At 26.6% G+C, this 26,355-nt stretch overlaps 1 protein-coding gene across 2 annotated transcripts; it reads right to left on the reverse strand.

The window, feature by feature from the left end:
• On the reverse strand, positions 1–26,355 carry LOC129963340 (protein mothers against dpp-like). 2 transcript variants are annotated; one of them, XM_056077657.1, is made up of 9 exons: positions 26,290–26,355; positions 18,915–18,983; positions 18,140–18,386; positions 17,697–17,868; positions 12,337–12,567; positions 11,371–11,466; positions 8,082–8,309; positions 4,674–4,834; positions 1–3,264 (listed from the first exon to the last, which is right to left on the reverse strand). In XM_056077657.1, exons 3-9 carry the CDS (start codon positions 18,368–18,370, stop codon positions 3,025–3,027), a joined length of 1,359 nt encoding a protein of 452 aa, XP_055933632.1. In that variant the 5' UTR covers positions 18,371–18,386; positions 18,915–18,983; positions 26,290–26,355; the 3' UTR covers positions 1–3,024. The 2 variants fall into 2 exon arrangements, with proteins under 2 accessions (XP_055933632.1, XP_055933633.1); XM_056077658.1 differs by having other exon boundaries at positions 11,371–11,463; positions 26,290–26,337.

Here is a 26,355-nt window from a genome sequence, read left to right on the forward strand (position 1 = left end):
TGTCATACAAAAGTATTTATTAGCAGTATAAAGAGTTACAATGTGCATAACAGTGTTATACAAAACAGAACACAGACAAATATTGCACATACACTTTGGGTACTTCATTGATTAATGCATTCCTAAATTACTAAAACAATAAAAATGATAGGAATCGTTTTTAATAAAGAAATAATTACAAATACAAGCAAAAAACGTTTTTAATGGCATTGGCAGAATTTTCAAACGTAAAGACATGAGCATCAAAGAGAAAATAATTACAAGGTTCTGCACAGATTTTACATTTATACCGACTGATATCAAAATTTGAGTGTTAATTTCAAATTTAAAAAAATTAGCCTTCAAGACCTCTTTTAAATAGTTTTCCTGTTTTTTAAATCCCTACTTTTCAATTAAATGTGACAACAGATTGTTTAATGGCAATGTAATGCAAATAAACATCTTTGAACTACTGTGCAAAAAAAGTATTGCTGTAGATTAAACAGCAGTATATGTTTGATTTTAAAACTGAAGTATTTGTAAATTCCACACTTGCTTATAAATTTACCAAGTTTCAAAACACTGCAGAAGAATAACTACAAAGTTCATAATCATTGTAATAACCAGACCATTCAGGAATGCATAAGAATTTGTTTCTGAATAAAATACATTTTTTCATTCACATTTAGCTAAAAAAATATACAAGCATATTTCCATTAAAGATTCCAATATTAAATTACTTCCTTTATCTATGCAAGTTATGCAAAAAATACAAGCAAATTTCTATAAAAAATATGTTTGTATATAATACTTTCTCTTCACAATTTTTTTTAAAAATTAGGCTCTGCACAGCAAACGAAAAATGGCAGGCAGAAATAAGGCATTAGACGTGGCAAATGTGAATGATAATCTAATTAGTGGCCTACCAATTTTAAAAACTAATATACAGCACAGTGCAAGAATATGTTTATGCATGAAGCAATTTAGATGTATAAAAAATCAGGGAGTTGGGTGCAGAGATCGAAGTCAAACAGAATAAATTAAAAATCATTAGTAAAAAGATCAATCATTAAAAAAACAATAAAAAATCAGGTTTGAGATGAATTAAAATAGATGTTAGAAGGAGAGAGAGAGAGAAAAAAAAAACCCCTCAGATCATAGTGTGATTTTAAAAAGGAATTTTTAATTGCAAATCTCATTTTTTAGAAATACATTATCTGACAGAAAATATGAATTGTTGTAAATCATTAAGAAACTAGCAACATTTTTTTTTTTGTAAAAATGTTTTTTTTTTATTCTCATAAATAATGCAGAAAAGAAAAATAATATAATTTGTTTTTGCTGTTTGTTTTAAATTAATGTACTTTTTAATTAATTTAATTTACAAATCCATGATAGTAACTGTGTTGATCAATTTTTATGCATTATTCTTAAAAAAAAAAAAAAAAAAAAAAAAAAAAAAAAATACTGCCACTAACCTGAAAAAAATTAAGGGAAAAAAATCAAAGTAAATGATTTATGATTTAATTACAGCACAAACATTAAATCAAACTTTCCATTAAGGTATTAAAAAAAAATGCAAAAATATACTTTTTCAAGCCCTTAATGTAAATGCAACACAATGCACATAGTAACACAAATACATACAAAAAAAAAAAAAAAATCATTGAAAAAGAAAGATTGTGGCACAATAAAAATGAAAAACAAAAGGAAGGTAGGAAATATAAAACAAATTATGGTTTTTCTACACATACCATTAATACCATAATTTCTTGACAGGAGCAAATAACAATTTTATACAAATAATTTACATCTCAGCAATAAAAAACACTACATTATAAAAGAACCATAAAATAGAAAGCAAAAATCGCATGCAAATATTACAAATGTACATTAAAAAGACCTCAGTAGGTTCATTTTGATCATTTAACAAAATAAGCAGCTTTTTTAAAAAACATAACTGACTTTTATAGTCATAATTTTACAAGGAAGCAAAAAATCTCACAATGAGCTTGCATCATATAAAAATACAATATTTAACTTTAAGAAAAAAAAAAAAAAAAACTACAGCACCATTTCATTTTTACATAAACATCACAATCCAGTGCTCAAATCGCAAGCTCTTAGCAAATAAGCTTTTAATTGTTGAAAACACTAACACATACAAAAAAGCAATACAAGTTCAACATAACAACAATAGAGATGCTTCAAATGCTATGGCAATTTTAAACAATAACAAATGCAAAATATAGTAAGAGAACAATGAATTCACTAAACCTAGCAGAAGGCGGGAAATAAATTACAGAATTTGAAAGGATTAAAAATTACATTCCCATAAATAAACTTATTGAAATAAACAAAACAGCTGTTTCATAGTAATATTTTTTTCAATAAAATAAATAATTTGATAGAAAAGACAGGAAGCAGCCAATTTAATTGCATCTAGTGAATGATAGTGTGCAATGTTTTTTTCATGATTATATATTAAGAAATGCATGCATTCATTGTCATAAAGTACATAAGAATTGCCCATCAAAAAGTGAATCTAACCTAAAATAGAAAATGGATCAGATGAGGGACATAACCAAATATGAAATTTTCATCTTCCAAACCAGAGACTTTGAAGAGAAAACAATACTAAAACTAAAAGGGCAGGGGAGGGAGACATTTTTTAAATTAATAATTCACCGAGAATTTTTTTTTCAAAATTAAAAAGTTATCTTAAGAATTTTTATGCTTTTTACAAGCTGATAAAAATAACTATCTTTTAAAATACACAGTTCTCAAAATAAACTTCATTTCTTGCAAATAAAAAATAAACTATAAAGTAACAAAGTTTAACAAATGAGGACTATATTTAAGGAGAGGAAGAAAGAAATAGTTAAAAAGTAGAGCTAAAGGATAAAAATAAAATGACTGATGACATTTTCTTATAAAATCATGCACATGAAGATGAATGAGCATTTGTTATATGAGAATACATGTCTATAATGTATTGTTTTTTTGCTATCACTCCAAAAGAAAAAAAATGAAAGAAAATGGATATCATGAGACTGAGGATATTGGGTTGTGTGGGGAACCCATTTGGGTGAGGACCTTATCTAGCCATTGCAGAGGTCCATTCAAGTGGATCTCAATCCAACAGGGTGTGGAAGTGACATCCTGTCGATGATATTCTGCCCCCCATCCTTTCACAAAGCTAGTTCGGATGGTACACATTTTAGTAAGTTCATATACAGCTTCGAAGCCATGATTCACTGCATCAGTTAAAAGGTGAGCGAAATCCTATAAAAAATAAGATTCTTGACTTAGTTTTATTTTGCAGACACCCATATCATTAAATATTCAATTCAATACAAATGAAATATATAAAAACAAGATTCACAACAAAAAGAATAGAATATTATACACTTTACCCATTTACTCCTTCAAACATTCAATTACATTTTTTTAAATATGTGCAGTGATCCGACAGATAAAAAAGGAAGATTTACGCCCACCACAACACATCAAATCATGAAACTTTTCTTATGGAACATTTACTCTTTAAGAGCATAAGTATTACAGATTTGATCAGAAATGCAAGACAAATTATAAAGTAATTTCAACTACTTTATATACAATGACAATGAATTAATAATTAAATGCCATTTAATTAGTCTTCAAATAAGTGGAAGCAGTAAGTAATAATAATTAAAAAAAATCACTTAGAAATACTTCAATAAATGCCCCAAATCGGATGCATCATTTATTTGAGAAATTATATAAATTCATAAGAAAGGATTAATCATGCATCAGATATAAATCCACGACAAATTCTTAACTAAATTGTTTGTCATTATAAGTATTAACTATCTATAAAAATTTCCTTTCATATTTGAAGGAGAACATTTTTTTAAAAACTAATGTTATGGATATAAGTTAGTAACTTTATAAGGCATATCTTTAACACAAGTTTAAAAAAAAATGTAGATTCATAAAATAATTTTAAAATGCTCATCCTAATTAAGAATGCATTTTTAAATAAAAATAAAATCATTTTAGCCTCCAAAAATTTAGATATATATAATATTTTATTTATTATAAAAAAAGTTGCACTTGAATATTCAAAGCATTTACATGCATTCTTTTTCGATGCCATGTATTTATTTCGCAACACAATGTGCAATTTTCTTTTTATTATGATCCATAAATTGATATTAAAGCGACTAAAACAAATATATATATATCCTTAATATGCCATTTAAAAGAAAATGGTAAGTAGATACCAAATAAAAAACATTTAGACTGATACCAAATAAAATATAAGCACATGAAAATTGACAGTATTAACTGTTACTCTATTCAAACAATAAAAAAAAAGTTTAAACATAATACACCATGGCAATTACTTCATGCATCTCAAACTATTAAGAGGAAGATCATTGTAATTTTTCTTATGAAATAACAAGAAAACGCATTTTTCAATATTGATCAATCAAAAAGATATGTAAAAAAAATTTATTATATATTTATAATCATAAATAATAATTTCTGTTATAAAATTACATATTTTATATATATACACAAACTTGCTTTAATATATATATATAAACTATAGCCTGGACTAATTCCTTTCAGGTGAATTCATTATTATGATAACATACAGAATAACTATACAAGAGAAATATCCATTCATTTTTGTTAAGATTTACCTGGTTATTAAATATCTTCAAGCTACATCCCGGTGGTATTTTACACACAGTCGTTGGATGAAAGCCATGGGAATGATTGCAATTCCGGCTCTGGACAAAAATAGCGCTGTCACTCAAACATTCAGCATATACTTCTCCACCCACGTAATACAAATGGATTCCTATGGAAGTAAAAAACATACATCATGCATATGTTAAAGAATCAAATGAGTAAGATATTGCTTAATCTCAATATTGTACAAAATCTAGACAAATGCAATAGCAAAAAAAAAAAAAAAAAAAAAAAAAATTAAGCAGTGACAATGTTTAAATCACATAAAGGAAACTTCTATACAAATAAACAAAGCTGCTTAAAATAATAACAACTTATAACAATTAATTCACATTTTCAAAATCTGTATAATTATTATCCAAATTAAATGGTAGTATAAAAACACTATTTGTATTACAATAACACTTATGAAAGTTGATTAATTACTTAAAAGGAAATACAGAGATACTAAACAAGATAAATAACACAAAGATGAAATTAGATTTTTGTTGTTCCATAATGTTTAATAATTCACAATCACACAAGGAAAGCTAATTAAAAAGTCACTTTATGGCTTTATTTTGCACAGTGTACCTAAGGCACAGTCTATAACAGAACAGTGTCCTACAAGACTGTGCTTATTCTGCATGACCAGCATTTCTACTGTTTTCCTTTTTATTTCCAGGTTTTCTAAAAAAAACTGCCTTTTTTGCAGAAGTATCTAAAATCTTCAGAATGATTTTGCTTTATTTTCTTATATATTACACAGTATATTATTAATAGCATATGAAATAGGTTTCTGTTTGTTCTGACAGAAATTAATATAGGAAAAAAAGAATAAAAAGTGCCCAGAAAACAAAGCAAAAAATTTTCAATCATTAGGTTTGAAATAAGCATTTTTTTGTATATGTTTTACCAATTTTTACAAACATAACAATCAACAAATACAGTATATGAGATGAATGTTCATTTAAAAAGACTTTTCTCAAAACTGTTTATCAATTCTCATGAAGAATGCAATATAAAATCACATGTACATTAGCATAATGTATAAGAATAAAATTATCCAACCTATTTCCTACTAATGTAATACATTTCCTTTTAACATGATTTTTTATTATAAAAATAAAAATCACAGAAAAATAGTAGGGGAGAGGAGATCTGAAGATCCAAACTGGAATTGAATACAAATGGAAGTTTTGGCTGATGGTGGTCGTTTTGAATACAACTAGCATGTGTTAGTTTAATAGTGCATTTTTTTACCCTATTTTTATTAATTTGCCTTTTCCCTTTCTTATATAAAACACTGCAAACATACATTGCACATTTTCTCATTGGCATAAAGATTATCAGAATAAAATATTAAAATTGTGAATCTTCTTCTGTGGTTGTATGGTCACAAGGTTTTAATTAGGTATTTTAATAATTGAATAGAAGTTATGAGTTTGGATTCTCAGATCCTCCAAAATGAATTAAAATTTTTAAAAAATTATTTTTGTTTACTTACTTTGTTGTTTAAATCTCATCTCATTGTTGCTTAATTCAGAAATACTATATGACAACACAGGAGAGTGTAATTTTCAATTTATGATAAATCCTTTTTCAAATTGCAGAAAATTCAGAATTTTAATCGCAAGTATCTCTACCAATTTTACAGGTAATTTCTGGAAACTTTCCTGTGTTTTCAATGACAACACAGGAGAGTGCAATTTTCAATTTATGATAAATCCTTTTTCAAATCACAGAAAATTCAGAATTTTAATTGCAAGTATCTCCACCAATTTTACAGGTAATTTCCGGAAACTTTCCTGTGTTTTCAGTGTTGACGGAAGAAATTTTAGAAACATTCCGAGGGGCTCAGGAAATGAAATTAATAAATTTAAAATTATAATAATATACACTTCAAATATATTTTGTCTATTAAACAGTTCAGATTTCCGATTTTCACTTGCATTTTAATGAAATATGTTGATTGTTTGAAATTTTCATTTAATTATTTACAGGATTATCAATAATAATAATCTAACAATAATTCAAGAAGTTTTAAATTTAAGTTTTTCTGTGAATATGAATTATGAAATAAAGATACTTAAGTATCTATTTCCATATAAGTATTTGAAACCGAAACAACAAATATTCTTAAATAATCAAATTAGCATTAGAAAATGAGAATAGATAGCTATAATAAATTATTGATGAGCAAGCAGGTGTGACTATTTTCAAACAATTAAGATATGACAAAATGTAGATGCATGCATTCATTCATCAGAACAAAAAGAATAACTTTAATTACAGAGATTGCACCATTGCTTAAAAATTAACTTTTTCAAACAGTTTATTGGAAAATAGTTTTAAAAACAATTAAACAAATAAATGTCATCAAAAGATTCAGTAATAAAATGAAATCTGCAGTTTCAAATTTTTAGCAGCTTTCCAACACATAAATCATATAATTTCCATCAAAATAATTGGTAGTTATAATAAATATCTCCTTATATACTTACAAGAAATAAAAGCACAAATAGCAGCTGATTTGAAGTATATCATAGTGAAAAACACGAAGACCTTGTATATAGCTACATACATATTATTTGAACAAGTTGATGGATTTCTTATTCTAGTTTGGAAGTCAACAGAAGATTTATCTATCCAATATTAACATTTATAACTGAGTTTAATTGTTATGCGTAAATAAATACTAAAAATTTTGAAACTAACAACAACAAAAACTTATAATACTGAATAATCAATTAAAAATTTTTTTTTGAAGACATTATTTTGGCAATATTAAACATCTATGTTCTTACTATTTTAATAAATAATGCACTTCACAACATAATTTATGTTCAGGGCATCAAAATTTCCTGTCTTGAAAAAACATATTAACCATTTTAAATACAAGTCAATTTCTTCTTTTGAATGATGAAAATTCTATCACCTAATGGCATAATAACTAGCACTAATAATTTTGAAAATAAAAATCAACAACTTCTTAATATGACCCCTTTGCACAAATTCATTTCAAAATATCACTGAATGTATAATAAATTCTCTGTTTTAGAAACATGATTCATCTATGGATTGATTTTACAATATCACTTTGATAAAATTATTACTTGCAGAAGTCCAGAATTCAAATTGGCACAAAATAGCCTAAATTTTAAAATAAGGTTCAGCCGATTGAAACAGCTTTCAAAGTTTGGCATTTTCTATGCACATTTGAAATATGTGTAAAGAATACAATTTCATTATTATTATTTTTCTTTTTTGAATCACAACACCTTATCACAGTGTAACAGATTTGTGTTTCACAGTGCACCCAAGATGAACTTCTTGTGAAGGAATAATTTATTTTGAAAAAATCAATCGTTGCTTACCTTTACCAATATGCCTGCGAGTATTTTCAATGGTTGAGTTCCTGTTTACATTAGAGAGCAAGCCAAGGCAAAAACGACTCTGATTGTTGGAGGGATCAGTGAAACCATCCACAACAATGCTGTGGTTTTGAGCATGAAACACTTCTCCTACACGTGAATTTAGCTCATAATAAGCAATGGAACACCAGAATTTAGGCTCCTGGTATGTGACAGGAGCAACATCAGCATCTAAATAATGCAAACCACAATTTTAAGAATCTTTTTGATTAATTTAATTAAAGAAGTGAACAGAAATAAAATCTTTTAAGCATGAAGAAATCAAACAACAGAAGTTCTAGTAATTATTCTTTAAAGAGAAACAGAATAAATAAATAAATTAATAAAGTAAGTTATAATAATATTTTGAAATGAAGACAACAGACTTATAAAAATTAGAGCTTCATTAACACAGGCGGAAAAAATGTACAAAAATTACAATCACAGAGATTACTATTAAGATCAAACCTTGACCCTATTGGGAAAAAAGATCTAATGCACTTACAATTCTTTTAATTAAAATACACAATTAAAAGAAAATTGACATTTTCTCCATATCCTTTGAACATACCTTTCCCAGTACATTATGCGAATAACTAAATATGTTAAAGCAGTTTCTGAATAAATGCAAGAACAGAAAATAAATCATTATCAGGCTTTTAATTTTTTTTCAACAAATAATAATAATAACAAAATATAAATAAAATAAGTACTTATAAAAATAAAAAGCCTTTTGTATAAGTTTTTCCACACTGCCATGTAATGTAACATCATCCGAAAGCCAATTTTTACCCAATAATCTTCAATAAAATATATTCATACAAAACTTTTCATTTAGGCTTTAGGATTTCTAAATAATTTTGATAAAATAATATTAAAAACCTTATGAAAGAACAATTATATTAAATATTGCTTTAGACATCATAAAAACTACTGTAAACCAGTGGATTCCCTAAATAATCTAAAATCAATCAATTACTAATTCCTATATAATAGGTTCTTCACAATTACAAAAATAAATAAAATGAAAGATGGCTGTTATTGCATAAAATATAGGCAATAATTGTATATTATTAAACAAACAAAAAAAAAAAAAAATTCAAAAAAAGGTAAAATACCTTAACATTTTAAAAAACTGGCACGTGGCACGAAATACTGTTTATATGAAATGCGAAAGCTATTAAATCAATATAAGTGATTTTATACAATGACATTTTTGTAACCATCAAGATGGCAATAACTAACCACCATGATGGGAGCTCCCCATCCTCATATCTGAGGTGGTATAAATACAGAATTAAGCATAAATCATTAAATATTACAAGGATATTTTGTTTATAGCAATCTATTTTCCATAACAAATATTAGAAGTGAATTTAAATATTCAATATTAGATTCTATGGCATTTGCTCATTAAAAATAATTATGTTTTTCCAAAAAATACTTATCTATAAACAGTGTTATGTTTCTTAAACATTATTCCATTTTTAACCCTTAAAATGAACAGAAATCATAACTCCTACATGTGCACATGGGAAGAAAGAGAGGATGAGAAGAAGTAAAAAAATGGACCAGGAACTCAATTCAGGTATCAAGTCCATTTTAACAAAGAATTAACTTGAAGCTTGAAGTTATTTTTCAGGATGGCCACAGAAACTGAAAATTTTTTCCCCTGAATAAACTTGCAACTTTCCCTTGACTTACAGCTACTAATTATTTTGGTTTCTTGCTTTCTCCCAACACAAAATCACTTTATGCGTACAATATACATAATTAAAAATAGTTTTATGGGTTATTTAAATGCATATTATATATATTTCATGAAATTTAATTTTTAAAAATGGGATGAACATCTCTTCCCCCTTGAAAATAAATCTATTAAAATACTATATAACATTTCTGATTAGGGGGAGACATTTAACAATTGGACATTTTAACAAAATACTTTGTTTCGAAAACTTCATAAGAATTCTAGAAAATATTATAGCATTCTTAACAAAACAAATTAACTTATGTTACAATTAATGTTTTTTGTTCAAAATTTTAATACAGTTAAATAATTAGTGCTTTTGTGTAAGTAATAGAATTACATGTTGCAGTATAAGTGTTAAAATAATAAGACTATATATATCTAATAATATATATTTTAACAAAGATTTAAACAAAGAAACCACTAAGTATTACTTTCTCTGAGCAAAGGTTTATGCTATTATAAACAAATAAAAGTACTTTCATTTTCATCAGAAATAATACTAATGTAAACTATTAATTTAAAGATAATAATCAACTAATAAATGCTTACCTATTACAATTAAAATGTAAAAACATTAACAAATAATATTAATTTCAAAACTGAAAAAATATACATTATTAGAGTATTAATAAAGAAATATTTGATTTAAAACAATCACTCCTGCTTCAAATAAATTAAAAAGTTCCAAAACCTTATTTTTGCAAAATTTTGAATGCAACTTCTTACTCAACTCAAATTCTCTATTTGAGTTGCCCCAAGATTATTATTATTATTTGCTTTTAATTTTTTAAGCAGATATTCTGCTTCCTTTTTCAATTTTTTTACAGAATTCCTCTTCTACCTTCCTTTATATTCTTCATATTTGGCTCATGAATTCCTCACACTTAAAAATTACTTATTACACTGTTCACTTAAATGTTGTCATAAACAATTCTTTTTGTAAAGATGTTTGTTCTTTCATAATTTTTTTTTTTTTATTATTGATCAAAAATTCTCTCTCAACAATACTTCTGCATATCATTATCACCTTATATGATGTAGATAGATATAAAGATATGGCATGATATAACAGAACAGGTTAAACTACAATTTATTCGTACTCCATTTTTTTGACATATGAAAACCGATATTTCTGAAAGTTTCATTCAAGCTAATGCTAGCAACATTCATCAACTTATCACTCTTTTTATCATTATGAAATTAAAAAATGTCGCCATTCTCTTGAAAAAATGCTATCCTGGTTTGCTGTTGCTACAATTGATTTGGCAACATTCGATTTTGGATGTAGAGAAATGATAACATGAAATCGTAGATCACTTTCCACGCAAGATTTTCCTTGATTTTTAGATGTTTTTATGAATTTCCCTGATTTCTCTGTTTTTGCCGCCCTATTTCTAGTTGCAACCACTATAGGATTTTGTAAAAGCACTTGCTCTCAATCTTACCTATTTAAGATAATAATATCACAAGTACAGAAACTCTGCTATAAGCTTCACATACCTTGAGGCAGAGTTGTAGTATCCATTGTTTGATGACTGTTATCCAATGCATGCTGACTATCATCTTGAGGGCTGTAAGCAGGAGGAGGTGTTTCTGCTGAGAGAAAGGCAAAATGAGTAAGTAAGAAACTATGCAGCATATGCTATGCGAAAACAAATGAATAAGCAAAAAAGTAATACCCCCTCCCCACAATCTACCAAACTTACCTACAATTATATACATTTCATTAAAACAATTCAAGGGAATGTAAAAGCATTTACAGAGCAAAACCAAAGAAAAAAAGTCTTAAAGTCAATGAATTAATAAATTTTCCCTCCTTAAAATAAATTATTTGATTGAATTTGTGTGATTTTTACCTAATTTATCCAATTCATACAAGAATTTCAAACTCATTCTTTGCACCATAAAAAAAAAAAAATGTAATAGTCTATCATAAATGCTGTGTAATTTAATGCTGAATTGTTTGATATCGCAAGTGCATGAAGCGACTCACTATTGTTAAGTAAATATTATGGCACATGAAGGAGTCACTGACTGATAATGAGGTTGTTCCCATTATTGAATTGAGGGATTATTCCATCTATTTATTGGTTACACATTATATGATTTTGTTTAAATATCATAAATAAAATGTCAACCAGTCCAACCAAATGTCCCACTTATCCAGATCCAAGTGACAATTCCTAATTTACTCTTATACTGTTTTCATCAATGAATATATAAAGCATAAACAACTCCAAATAATAATTTACTATTTAGATGAACAATTTTGCAGATTAGAAATGAATTCAAATCTATGACATTCAATTTATTTTATTATAGACAGATTAAACAATTTGCTACATGCAGATAAAAGCTAGAAAACAAATTATTACACACATATTATCAAGTCAAATTAATTTACCATAGCTTTAACTTAAATAATTAAGCAATAAAATAAGCTAGTGCTCAGAGCAAGTGTTTTACCAGAGAGTCCAAAAGGACTATTTGGAGCAGAGTTGTTGATGCTAGTAGAGGGAGAAGGAACACTGATACCCGAAGAAAGAGCTGAACTACTGGGGCTGGGAGAAGTGAAACCCTGAGCTGAGAAGCTGACATTATGAGGCATGGAAGCATCCGAAACTTGTGGAAATACAGTCAGCATAGGATGGCCAGGAGGATATTCACTATGCCTGGGGACCAGAACAGGTGGCAAAACTGAAAAATTACAGAATAGCTCTCAATATAATTATTATTCAAAGATTAAAACAACATTTTATACCTAAATTGCACGATAAATTAAAGATTTTTATTACAAGGTAAATCGCAAGAAATATTAAAGATTTTTTTAAAAAAAACTTTTCATTTTATCAATATTTGAATTTAGATGTACAACATAAAAAATCATGAATTAAAATCTCCAACATCCCCCCCCCCTCCGCCCAAAATTTCTTACACAATATTCTAAGAAATGTTTTAGACTGTCAAGGAACATACTTTATGGCCTCTCCCTTTCCTAGAAAGCATTGATTTTTTTAAGAATCAGTATCATAATAATTTTCTAATAAGTCTTTATTAAGAGCTTGTAACCCACTATCATATAATTTAAAGGTCAACATAAAAAGATTACATCTAAAAATAAGTTCAAAATTCACATATGCTGCCTATTATTAATAATTTAAACCCTTTCCTATAATCATATAATTTCAATTTCAAAAAAAAAGTTTGACCAATTAGACTATTTATAATAAAAAGTAGGAAATATATGCATCCATCTGCGAGAAAAACTTTTCCTAAATGATGAACAGTAGAGATTTAAAATTTGACATTTTAAGCAATTTTGAGACCAACCGTACTAGGGATTGCAATATCGAACCAAAAGTGCAATACTGGTATTTTGTATTTTTTAGATCTTAATAAAGGGATACCGGTTTTAAAAATTTTAGAAAACACAGGTGTTTCTGTGGTACTATTACAAATTTTTGAAATGCGATCTTAAAAAAATAATGCATCAATTGTACTGTCATTAAGCCTGAAACGCAAAAATTACCAGCTGTTGAAAATGCTCTTTCGGCATCTACGCTAGTTAGTGGTACTGTTAGCAATATACTTTTCCCAAGTATTTACCTCTAAATCCCTCATCTTCGAATAAATTGATTTCTCGTCGGATGGTTTTGCATATAACTAATTTCTGTATTGTATTTTGGTTTGTTGAAATTTTTTTTTATTTCTAATTCTAATTTTTGTTCAAGAGACAATTCCTTTGCACTATCGACATTAGTGTCATCATAAAATTCGATAACCGTATCGAATTCTTCTGAATGTGGATAGGTATGTGGTTAAAAAATTTTTAAGAAAATCTAATATAAACTTGATCAGATTTAAATTGGTTAGTCTCTTTTCTTCTTTTACATTTTCATTTTTAAAATCATTATAATTATATAAGTACCGTAAGATATTCTGTACTACTAATTATTTTTAATATTTATGTCTCATAAAACCTCAAGTCTTTGTTAAATGTAAACATCTCCTTTCATCTTTCCTCTCACCCCTCTTCTGCCGAATTAAACTCACCCTAATGAATGCTCTAAAGCGCAGAGAGTTTTAAAATCCATTGTCAAAAAGTATTTTATCACTTCTCTTGATTATACGATGCAACTTTGTATTCATAGTCTAATTAATTTCGCCCATTAGGGAGACATAAAAATAAAAACGCATATTATTTTGCTATGTTGGCGATCCCTGAACATATAATGGAGACAATTTAAAAAAATTCTAGTAAATACCGAAAAAACGGTATTTAAACTTGTGAATACCAATATTACAAAATTGTACAAATGGCCCAAAAAACCTATATTCGGTATCCCGGTATTGCAATCCCTAAACAGTACATTTTCAAACTTTCAAAATAAATAAATTTTAAAAATACCTAATTAAATAATAGAGATATAGATATCACTTACGGTTAGTTACCAATAGATATGGAAACATTTATTGCCCCAAAATTATATTTTATATAAGCTCAAAAAAGAAGTATCTTTTTAATGATACTGATTTCACAGCAGCCCAATTTTTTTCTAACAAATACTTGAAAATTAATTTTAAATGCAATCTATAACAGTTAAATTAAATCCAATATATTGTACCATCGACTCATTTATTAACTTGTTTTTGTCGCTTTGAAAGTTATGATAAAAAAATATTGCTTGCTTTGGTTATTAACTCCAAATAATTTTTTTCAAGTTTTTATTATTATTATTATTTTATAGTAAGTGCACCATTTATTCTGCACGCAAAATAACCCAGGGATGCTTGATTACTATGCAACATTTGGCATTTAATTTTAATAAATTATAAATGTTCCTGATCAATAAATGTGCAAAGTCTTTCAAATTAACAAAGTCCAATTTTGACTGTATAAATATACATAAAAAAAAGACATTTTAAATGTAATTTACAGGAGAGTCCTAAAAAAAATTAGCAATTGTTCTAGAATTATTTTTTAAATGCCTTCCCTCCTCCTCCACCAATAAAAATATTAAATTTAAAAAAAAAAAAGCAATTTAGCAATTTAACAAAGCATATATCTAGTCATAATCGCAAAAGAAAAATTAATTCAAGTGAGAGAACACAAAATGTATGCTCAATATAGAATAAGATGGAACTTTTCTTATTCATGTTTTTTAAAAGAAAGAATGATCTTAGTTGCTGTTCAAGCAATATATTTGTTTTGCAATATTAATGAAACAAACAAACAAACTATAAAACACTATGATCCAAGAGAGTGACAATCTATTTATCAAGTAGATTTATTCTACTGGAGTATTTATTCCAAAGTATTCTAGGCAATTTAGCAATAATTGAGAACAAATATTAAAAAATCTGAATAACAGCAAAACTATCCAAGACAGAATTTCCTTTTTTTTAATTATACTGATTGGATATTGACCAAATATTTATTGACTGTTACCATTGATAAAAAAGTAACTATTTCAGATGTTCAAAAAACTGTAAAATTTGATGTTATTAAAAGATTTAACTTCCAATTTAATTCAGACTATGCAAATAACAAATGAAGATTATAAAAATGCTTTGAAATTAATTTGTAACTGTAAAGATAATGATTTAGAAATTAGAACAGCTGCAGCCAATAAATTGCTTTATCAATCTAGTTTACAGGTGAAAAATGAATCAGCAATCAGTTTAAGAAATTTATTTGATGCTACTAAATAATTTCTCTGCATCAAAATAAGAAAAATTCGTCAATGAAATCAAAATTACATTGAGTTTTAGCTCCCCAACTATAATAATGATACAAATTTCATGCTGGCATTGCATAATAATAATTGCATGCTGGCTCAATGCCTAACCCATTAAATAGAGGAAAAAGGAGAAAATTGGTCCTTATCAAGTTTTTTCTTTATTTCATAAAAAAGAAAAATGTTTCAAAGGTATAAATTTCAAAAAAATAATTAAAAAAATATAATATGAATGAATTTTGTAAATTTTTGTGGCAAACAGTTACAAATACATCAAACTGTATAAAAAGTGCTGTCTTTATCTCCTTAAATTTTTTTTTTTGAAAAATTACAAGAAGCATGTGTACCTATAATGTATCAAACAAATTAATTTCTCATGTTTAACATTAATTTAAAATTATAGAGCATTTTGTTAAATGTATGGGGGATTTTTAACAAACATAAAATAAAAAAAAATGTTCAAAGAAAATATTAACAATAACATCCATTTCATGCTTTCCATTTCATAATGTTTTTTAAGGCTTTATGGAAATAATAGCAATAACAACTGATACTGCATAATTCAACAAATAGATCGTCAAGTAGAAAAAGTATAAAAAGTGTAACAATGCGAATCATGAAAAAACAACGATGTAAACTATGGTACACGATTGATTTGACGTTCGAAGGAAGAAAGAGGAAGGGGGTTGCTACATATACATCCTTTTAAGTAAAGGGACCCAGTGAAGCTTAAAATCATAATAAAAACAGGAGCTGGGATTTAGTTAGGCTGCTTTTTTCCCATAGTAAACATAACTATATTCACTAATTATGTCAATAACTTGTTCTTGGGGAAAAAAAATAAAAAATTGACAAATATACTATATATTTATACATATATGCAATAAATTAGATATGGTGGTTAGTCTTCCTATTCCATAGTCTATTTCATTTACTTACAAAAAAGATCAAAATGCCTTTCAATAAACCAATTGCAATGGTGTCTGGGAAGAACCAAACATATCTCTAGGTTAAGAACAATTCTTTCAATATTGTATCTGTCAAGACCACTCATGAAACTGTCAAAAGACCAATTGCAAAACTGTGCAAATTAATACAATATAGAAACCGATTTAAGAATCTTCCAAAAACTCTTCATATGTACTTTAAATTTTATATTTATCCATGTTACTTTTTACATCTGTTGAGATAAACTATTTCAAAAAAGGCAGCACATATCTGGCCATAGCAGATGTCAGATTAGTTTAATTATATTAATATACCATTTGGAAGCAAGAGCTATTTTGGGCCAGATCTTGTAATTTTGAACCCCGGTCAGACAATGAGGATGACACGTATAACATTCTCTCTACAAACTTCCATACCACATCAACAGGAGGACATTTGGTGCATGATGTCAGATTTAATGTGCAGCAGGTCCGCATTCACAACAGATCTTGAGAGCATTCAGGTTTCGGGAATTAGAGCCTCTCAGCCTTGAAGTCGAAACCTTATCACTAGGCCACCACAGACTGTGCACATTACAGAAAATATAAGCTCTTGCACAAGTGAAAGCAAATAGAGTACTTAAATGTGAAAAGGCGGAAGAGTTTATTCAAAAGCTTTTGATACAAATTAGTTATATCTAGTTAGTTTTATATAATTAGTTTTCAGTTAGTGAAGATTGATCTAACTTCTTATTAAAACAAATGATTTGTCTTGGAACATTAAGCCACAATTACACAACATGGTTATAAGAATTTGCGTTTAATGTGTGTTCCTATCTATTGCTAAACTGTAGGGATTAAACTATGAAGATTACAATATTATATTCTATCTTTTTTATTTGATCGATTTAAAGGAATTTTACTGGCATTGCAAAAATTTTCATTTGCAAGAGAAAGTCAATAAAATGGTGATAAATATTATTTAAAACCCACAAATGCCAGTAAATGTAGTAATATAGGATAAACAGCAATAAATACTATATGGATCGTCAGAAATAATGGAATACAATATTATGGAATTTTAAAAAAGGAAGAAAACAGGTATAAATGATAAAGATGCATTAAAAATTAAGTCAAATAAAAATCTTATGAGAATATTCACCAGGACTTTCCACCCTTTTATAATGGTAAGGGTTTATGCACACTTCCTTCTGTTTAGCAGAAAAAGGATATTCACACATCTCTAGAGGCTTTAATTCGTGGTGAGATTGCAAGTCTGGCCACCTCCAGACACGACAATATATCACATGAGGCAACCCTTTGCGATGAGACACCTGAAAGAACATTATTTACTTTCAAATTAATTATATATTTACATTAAAAATAAGCCAAGGATTATTTCTTTAAACAAATGCTGAAATTATTTAACTAGTACTGATTACTAAGCCAATATATAATACTTATATTTTTAAACAAAGCAAACTGAAATTTGATGCAAAGTTATTAAAGTATTTTTTTTTTATTTATTCATTTCACATTGTGCATACACACACACACACACACACACACACAAAAAAAAAAAAAATTACATAATAGACTAGTTACCTGTAATCGTCCATCTAAAGACCTTGGTATAGTGACACATTTACTTTGCTGTCCAGGGCAACTGAGTGCTCTCTCCAATTCCTCTATGGCACCTTTTTTCTTCTTCAGTTTTTTCACTAACGAATCCACAGCTTTCTCAGCCCATTTTTCTTCTTCATCTCCTTGTTTCCAACCAAGAAGTTTCTTCACTGCAGGACTTGTGAATGAAAATAAACTGTTCAATGTGGCCATGGCTCATGCAATACTCCTAGAAGAAAGCATTTGCTAAAGCTTTGTCCTGAATGTTGTTTTATCATTTGAGCCTTAAATACAATAACTCAAGGACATAAGTATCAATATACTAATCAAATAAAAATAAAACATTTTTACTAATTACCATAAGCAATCTTACATTTTTTACTAATTGCCATTATATCATTGCATAAAAAAGTTTACTCAATAATATTAATTAATTACAGCCCACTAAAGGTTTTTTTTTTTTTTTTTTTTTTTTTTTTTTAAACAGGGATGGTGGCTTATCAAATGCCAGAATTTGAAAGTTATATAACTTGAAATTCAAAATTTTTTTTTTCAATCTTTGTTAATAAATTCAAATATTTTAAACTTGATTATATTATTCAGAAGCAACAGGTTAAACACCATTAATATAAAGACAAAATCTTTTTCAGTATTAACAGTAAATTCTGTATCTCTTAATGTATTGTATAAATTAAAACTCAATAATATATATAGAATTATGTATTAAAAGTTTGCCTTTAAATAAAAATCAATTTACCTGATTAGTCTTTTTAATAAGTCAAAAAGATATAGCCAAAGATGAGGAGCATCATATGGAGAATACTTCCTACAATTAAAGGATTTTATCAAATTATTTCATCATGTTAAAGAAATTCAAAAATAAATGATGATGGTGATATTTTTATATCACTAATCTTCTTAAAAAGAAATATAGCCAGTATTAATAAGTATGAATTCGTGATACATATACGCTGCATATTGAATAAAATACAGAACAACTAAAAATTTTCTGGAATTATAACACAATGAAATAATATTTATGAATAATAACGTTTAATACAGGTATGAAAAGTATACAAATTAAGAATAAATTAGAAAGAAATATCAAAATGACTTTGGATTAGATCACAAAGAAAATTTCCCCTTTATATAGCAAACTTAGTCAAATAATCTATTCATAACATTGACTTTTAAGACATAAAAAGTTTTCAAATTGTAGTTAGATAAACTTTTTAACAAAGCAATACATTTATGTGCTTCAAACATACAATTCTATAAATATTTTATGTTTAATATTTTTTTTATACAAAAGCATTAAAAATGAAATCCCTTCCTAAAATTTTAAAGAACATACAATGAAAGTCCGTCTTTTATTTATCAACTTATTCCAACAAATTAAACCTTTGTATAAAATTCATTAAAAAGGAAGGCATTTGAGGTAGTAAATCATATCCAAGTATTTTAATAAATTATCCTAAACTAATAAAGGACACATAGCAAGAAATTATTGTAATAATCAAGCATCTTTTACACACTTTAGCAACAACAACAAAAGACATCTCTGTACAGTCATTATCAAAAATATGCAACTCTATAACCTAGTAATTTATTATTAATAAAGTTACAAACATTTACAAAATTGGTGTCAATGGAATTGACTTGAGAGTTCAAGTTTGTTCCAGGTGACAAATTGATTGACTTAGTTGAATAATTACCATCTTGAAATTGTTTCCATTAAGAAAACAGATTTTTCAATACTTTGATCTAACAACTCTTTTCATGAAATTGTCATCTAATTTCATTCCAAAATTCACAGTAGTTCTTAGGATATACTTAACACTGTTTGTTAAAAACTCTATTTAAAAAAAAAAAAAAAAAAGCAACTCATTGAGGACTATATCACTATCAGCTTATTAACAGCAAAAGAAAGTTTCCAAGCATTCATATCCATAGATATTTCAGAAGAATCATCACAATTTAGATTTATCCGTAATATAAGCATGATTACTCAAATTATAAAAAATTTATTGTTTTTATTCAACTATTGAGGCATTTCAATTATTTCCCAAATAATTTCTAAATTCAACTTCTTTAGTTGATCTCCACAGATAAGTGCAAACACTAAAATTAAAATTAATAGCTAAAGATGGAATACAAAGAGCAGTACCCAAGGAATGGATTCATTTTTAATTAAAGGATGGCATGAAAGTATAGCACATGTTTGTTCCTAGCAAGTGTTAAAAAAAATGGCATTTTTTGACTTTCTATTTTCTTGAGATCAGGTTTTATTTTTGAATTTTTGGAGGATTTGCAAGTTGTATTTGATACTAATGCAATGGAATTTGGTATTTTAGATTCTTCCGACTTAGAAGGTTCAGTAACTTTGTTTATTCTTGAGCTAGAATGTTCTTCAACATTTTTAGAAGTTTTTAAAGTCATTTTAAGAGGTATTCTAGGGTAAAGAATTTTAAAATATACAGAGCAATCATTATTGGAGAGATCCCATTGGAGTTCCAGTATCTGTGAAGACTTTTTAAGAGTTGAGAGATATGAATTCCTGCCCTTTAATGCATGACTTGCAATAATCTTTCTTGTTTCTGGAAAGGATGCATTTTGCTTTTCTTTTTCAATATTTCATTTTGGACAATTTCTTGAAAAACTTGGATGAGGTTCAGAAACATTTAAATACGGTAGAGACACAGCAATTTGTGTCACATGTGGTCTCAGTATATTTGTCATATGTTGGTGTCTTATGGGAATTTCTATCATGGGGTGTCATATGTCTATTTAAATCATATAAAGAGCATTTAGCACATATTCGTGAACACTGCAGTGTATGTAATCGGCTCTGAAGAATTTAGATGCTTCTGAGTTTTTAAAGGTCAAAACAATGTTTGAAAGGCAACTGTCACATCTAACATCCATCTGATGTGCAGCACAAATTTTCCAAGGAATGTGACCCGTGAGTTCTGCAACAACTTCAAAATCAGAAACAGATTTCAGAGTTGGATTCGAAATGACATCACATGAAAAGTTAAGAGATTGATGATTTATGAGATTGAGTGAAGAGAGGGCAAATCCCTTTGTGGTTTAGTCAAAATTAACATATTATAAAATCAAATATTATCTAGAAAGATGACTGGTATGCCATAAAATGGATTTAATTTGGTTGGATTTATTAATCCTAAAATTAGCATGAGAGTGATTTGCTTTTTCAATTATGAAACCAACAAAACACAATTTGACATTTTTACTTCAGCAATTTATAGACTAGAAATGTGTTAGTACACATAATAAAGAATTTTGTATGAATAGAGTTAAATTTGCGAGTAAGAAGGGCCATACCAATTCAAAAGGAACACATCCACCTACACCCAACAGAATTCTTCAAGGGGAGGCAACCACTAGTTCTGGACATACCCAATTTCAGCACATATACTATGGTACTATTTAGGACCTATATACTCAGGGTGACTTCTGGGAACACCAAATTCTAGAAGATGGCCACTTTTACTTGACTTTTATTAGATATTACTTTAAGTAACTAGGCTACTAATGAAATAAATACATTGGGGACCAATGGCAAATACTCATCTATAGGGTCACCATATGCGAACAACATGAAGGACTTGATAGAATAAAATTCTCCATGAGAAGTATGAAGCAAACAGAGTGTAATAATGGAAAAGTAAAAATTTTAGAATTAATAATGGAAAGTATAAATTCTCTTATGCCAACTCACTATATTTAACTATTCAGAAAATTTTATTTGCTAACTTCAAAAGGTAAGAGTTAACATATCCTAGGGGTAACCAACATAAAATTTAGTGGAACTTTATTAAAACTGCCATGAAACTGATAATAGAATAATGCCATACACTAATAGAATACTAATTATCTGAATTTTTTTAAATCAAATATTTTAATAGAAAAATATATAACAAACAGAGCTTAGAAATCATTACATCAGATTACAAATTTAAAAAAAAAAGTTTTTTTACTTCTGGAATTTAAAATAAATGGCTTTTTTCAATATTTAACATGACCAAAACTTAGGAAAATCTGTTTTTTCACATAAATGCAAAACTAAATAAAAATTTCATATTTTAACATTAAAAAAGTTATTGAAAAAGAATATAAAGTACCAAGAAATCAAAATCAGCCCGATAAATAATTATTTTTTAAAGGATGAGAATATTTAAAGAAATTACAACGAATAAAAATGTACAGCTTCCAGATAAAATTTCATTACATTGATTTTATGCAATTACAATTCAAAATAGTACAATAAAATTCAATATATACAGCCTTTAAAATGCTGTTAAAAGAAACATTTTCTTTTTCTATATATCCAGTAATCTTTTCTTAATGTGTCTATTAAACAATGTTTTATGACTTTAATTTTATCAAGTTCAATGTCTGGGAAAACTAAAAAGTTTTTTTTTTCTTTGCACTTCTAGAAAAAATTAAATACTTTTTAAAGAAAATTTTTGAAAACTGAGCACTTTTAAGTGAGTTAAAAATAGCTTTCAAGAACAATTAGAGTAAATAGTATTTTTCTAGTTTATGACTTCTGGATATATTAGAACAATACTAATACCTAGTGTGAACTACATATTTATTTTCGATTTGTATTCATTGATAATTATTCTAAATAAACATACAGAATATATTTAAAAGGCTTGAGGATTTTAATTTTAGCTATTTTAATTATTATTTTTAAATATGCAGCATTTCAAATCATTTTTCAGTGACATTGCGATAATAATTCTACATCAAGATGATCACATAATTTAATGCCATTCTTAAAAAATTGACAATTTTAAACATTCACATCATTTTTTAAATGAATTTTTCTAGTCTTTATTTTACCTATTCATAGTCCATACTATAAACATTCTTCTCTGATTAAAAACCTTTCTGCATTTCCAAGAATATTTAAAACATAAACAGACTTGCATGTAAAACACGAGAATTTTGTATAGTAAATTTTATAATCCAGATTCATCAAATGAATTTACTAGAAAATAACTATGGGGCTCTTACTACACTAAAACCAGGTTCATAATCAGTTTTAGATAAATGTAACAACTCATGTAAAGTTATAATTCTAATATATATATATATTTTATTCATATCTAAAATATATTATTAACATTTTAAAAATTAAGTACAAACATAACAGACATAACAAAGGCAAAAACATATTTCATCACGAAAAATTCTCTTTTCTAATGATTATATAAGATTTTTACTTAATATGGTCAACAGAATCAAGTAATAAAACTGTGTTGTAAACTGTAATTTGAAATAAAAGTAAAGATATGGAATTTTCAATTATCTTCAGCTTAAAATCTTATATTAATAATAATAAAAAAAGTCTTTCTGTAATAATCATATTAAAAACAGTTATTTTTAGTATTTTATACGAACAATAATTATTTTTCTAAAAAAATTATTGCATTCCGGTTTATACACCCGAGTTTTACAATTACTCTATAGACAAGCAAACAAATTAACCTTGCAGTGTACAATATATTTTTAAACAGCAATAATGTTCTTTAATTTAGAAAAGAATTAGGAATTTCAAATTTGCAAACATATTAAAATAAACAAGAATATGATTTGCATATATTTTCTTATGCATTAAGTATGAATATCAGCATGTTTATAACTTATTATTTTCAAATCATTAACTAAATTTTTTTAATAACCTAAATTGCTGTTATGCTAAATTGTGTGTATTCCATAAAAACAGAAAGAAAATGTGAAAAACAGTAACATGCATTTCTATTTATGTCGTGTAATTGTGCCTCAAGAATACATCAGTTGAGTGAAAACTTGGTTTATTCGTCTAAGAATTATGCAATTTTATATTACTGCATAGGCTTTAAAAACTTATTTAGAAAACATGGATATAGATTTTTTTTGAAACTTTTAAACTTATAATAAACCATATAAATCAAAACAAATAAGAATGGACATGTAAAAAGGTAATAAAAACATAACTAAGAGTTTATTTTCTTCTATTCCTGCTATATATACAAATTAATCAATTTTCTTCAGTATATTTACAAACAGATATTAAAATCTTCATGGATATAAATCTTCTACAACTAATAATATATTTCAAATAATAATTTTTAAAACATGAGAAGAATTTTTAAAACAATACTATAAATTAAGAAATGAAAGAGATATGAAATTATGATTACAAAAAAGAATTTTAGTCTTCCCTCAAAGACAGTAGCAATATGGTCTAGCTCAGCTATATTATTTTATTTTGTAACAAAGTTGCTTAAGATTATTTCCACATTAAATATTTTTTTACATAAAAACCTATTCATATATAAAATAATTTAATATACAAAATCCTTATATGTCTGAAATGTTTTCTAATCAATACAAATAAGATCACCAATTGAATCAGAATATTCAAAAACTAACTATGGATAATTTTTTCTATCAATTATAAATATTTATTATATAAATACTCCAAATTTTATTCACAAATATGAAGCATAAGAAAGGCTTCAATAAATGTACCAAGAAAGTTAAATTGTCGATTTTTCATAACAAACATGAAATAAATCAAATCAATAATTGCTTCTGCTATAAACTGTTAATTTTCCACTCTTTCAACATTTTTTTTTAGAATTCTATTCATGTTTTCTGACAACAGCTCTTTACTGTATTTTTGTTTTTCAAAAATTGTCTATAAAATTAATCACCATCAATCTATAAAATCAATCAATTAAAAAATTGGATAAAAATAAATGGAAAAATTATATGGTAATGAAAGTTATCAACTAAAAGGTCAAATTTAATTCCTATAAGAAATATAGGAAAATTTGCTCCAAAAAATAAGAAAATTTGGAATAATTTCTAATTAATAGAATATTTAATTAAAATTTAACTTTGGAAAATTCCCAGTATTCTTTCTGTCAACTTAAATAGTAAATCTACAAAGTTGGGTTCAATTTGACTCAATTATTTAAAAGGAAATATAGAACATACATAATCGTAATAATTTATTTATATTAAGATTATTACACCATACTAAGAAAGCTTAATGTTTCTACATTAAATTTTGAACACATCAATATTTTAGACTAATTTATTACAATTAATCTTAAACACTAAACATCATAACTACTAATTACATGAAAATATTAAATAATGCAATTTAATTACCTAGAGTTAAAATTAAACTTACATAAAATATTTGGCTATTTGTTGCAAATGAAGGACACACAATTTTCAGCTCAGTGTATTCTTACAAAATATTGCATTTAATTGATGGATTTTTGTAATCGTTATGGTTAATATCTGATAATACTCAGGAAAAAGAAACAATTAACATATTCTTAACTAAATTTGTTTACAACATATTTTTGAAGAATTATTCTGTCTTCCAACAAAAATGAAAATGTTTCCAATTTACAGACTACTGAAAGAAAAAAGTTGCTATCATATTTTGCATTAGACTTTACCAACTACATATTTTTTTTATCAAAAAATCAATCAGACACTTAAAAAAATTAGTATTATGTGCAAAAAATACATTTTAATATATTTAAAAAGAAAAATGTAAATAGAATTAATGTTTTGAAACCATATAATTACAAAATATTACGTCGCTATCGAGTGTTATTGACTTTTTATTTAGAACATTCACAGAAGATAGAAATAGCGTTATTTTAAAGAAAAACAAATATCAAAATAAGTATAATCTAAACGACATCTCCGTTTTTTATTAGAATGTTAAAACGATTTTGGGATAATGTTAGAAAAATTTTTAACATCAAAGTTTAAAACTTCACATATCTTTCTAAAATATAATCACATCAATAAGTTTAAACTATTGCTGATAACTTGGCTTACGTCATACTTGCTATTACTCACATATTAAGAACAAGGCTAATATTGTGTGTGCTTTTTTTTTCTTGTTATTACTATTTGCCAAATAGTAAACAGAATAATTAAGGAAACGGAATTGTATAAAATTTAGAGATAAGAATAGCACAATTTGAAATAAAAAACAGCAATCGGTAGCTCTACCAATATTAAAAAAGTAAAAATTTTAATTAAAAAAATTCAATTATAAATATAAGGTCAAAATCGCACATTACCTAAGACAGCAGCGTCTAATACTAACACTGGCGACAGCCTGACTGGAGATTTTTTCTCTCCTCCCG

The sequence above is a fragment of the Argiope bruennichi genome, chromosome 3 (genome assembly GCF_947563725.1).
Source record: "Argiope bruennichi chromosome 3, qqArgBrue1.1, whole genome shotgun sequence".
NCBI lineage: Eukaryota > Metazoa > Arthropoda > Arachnida > Araneae > Araneidae > Argiope > Argiope bruennichi.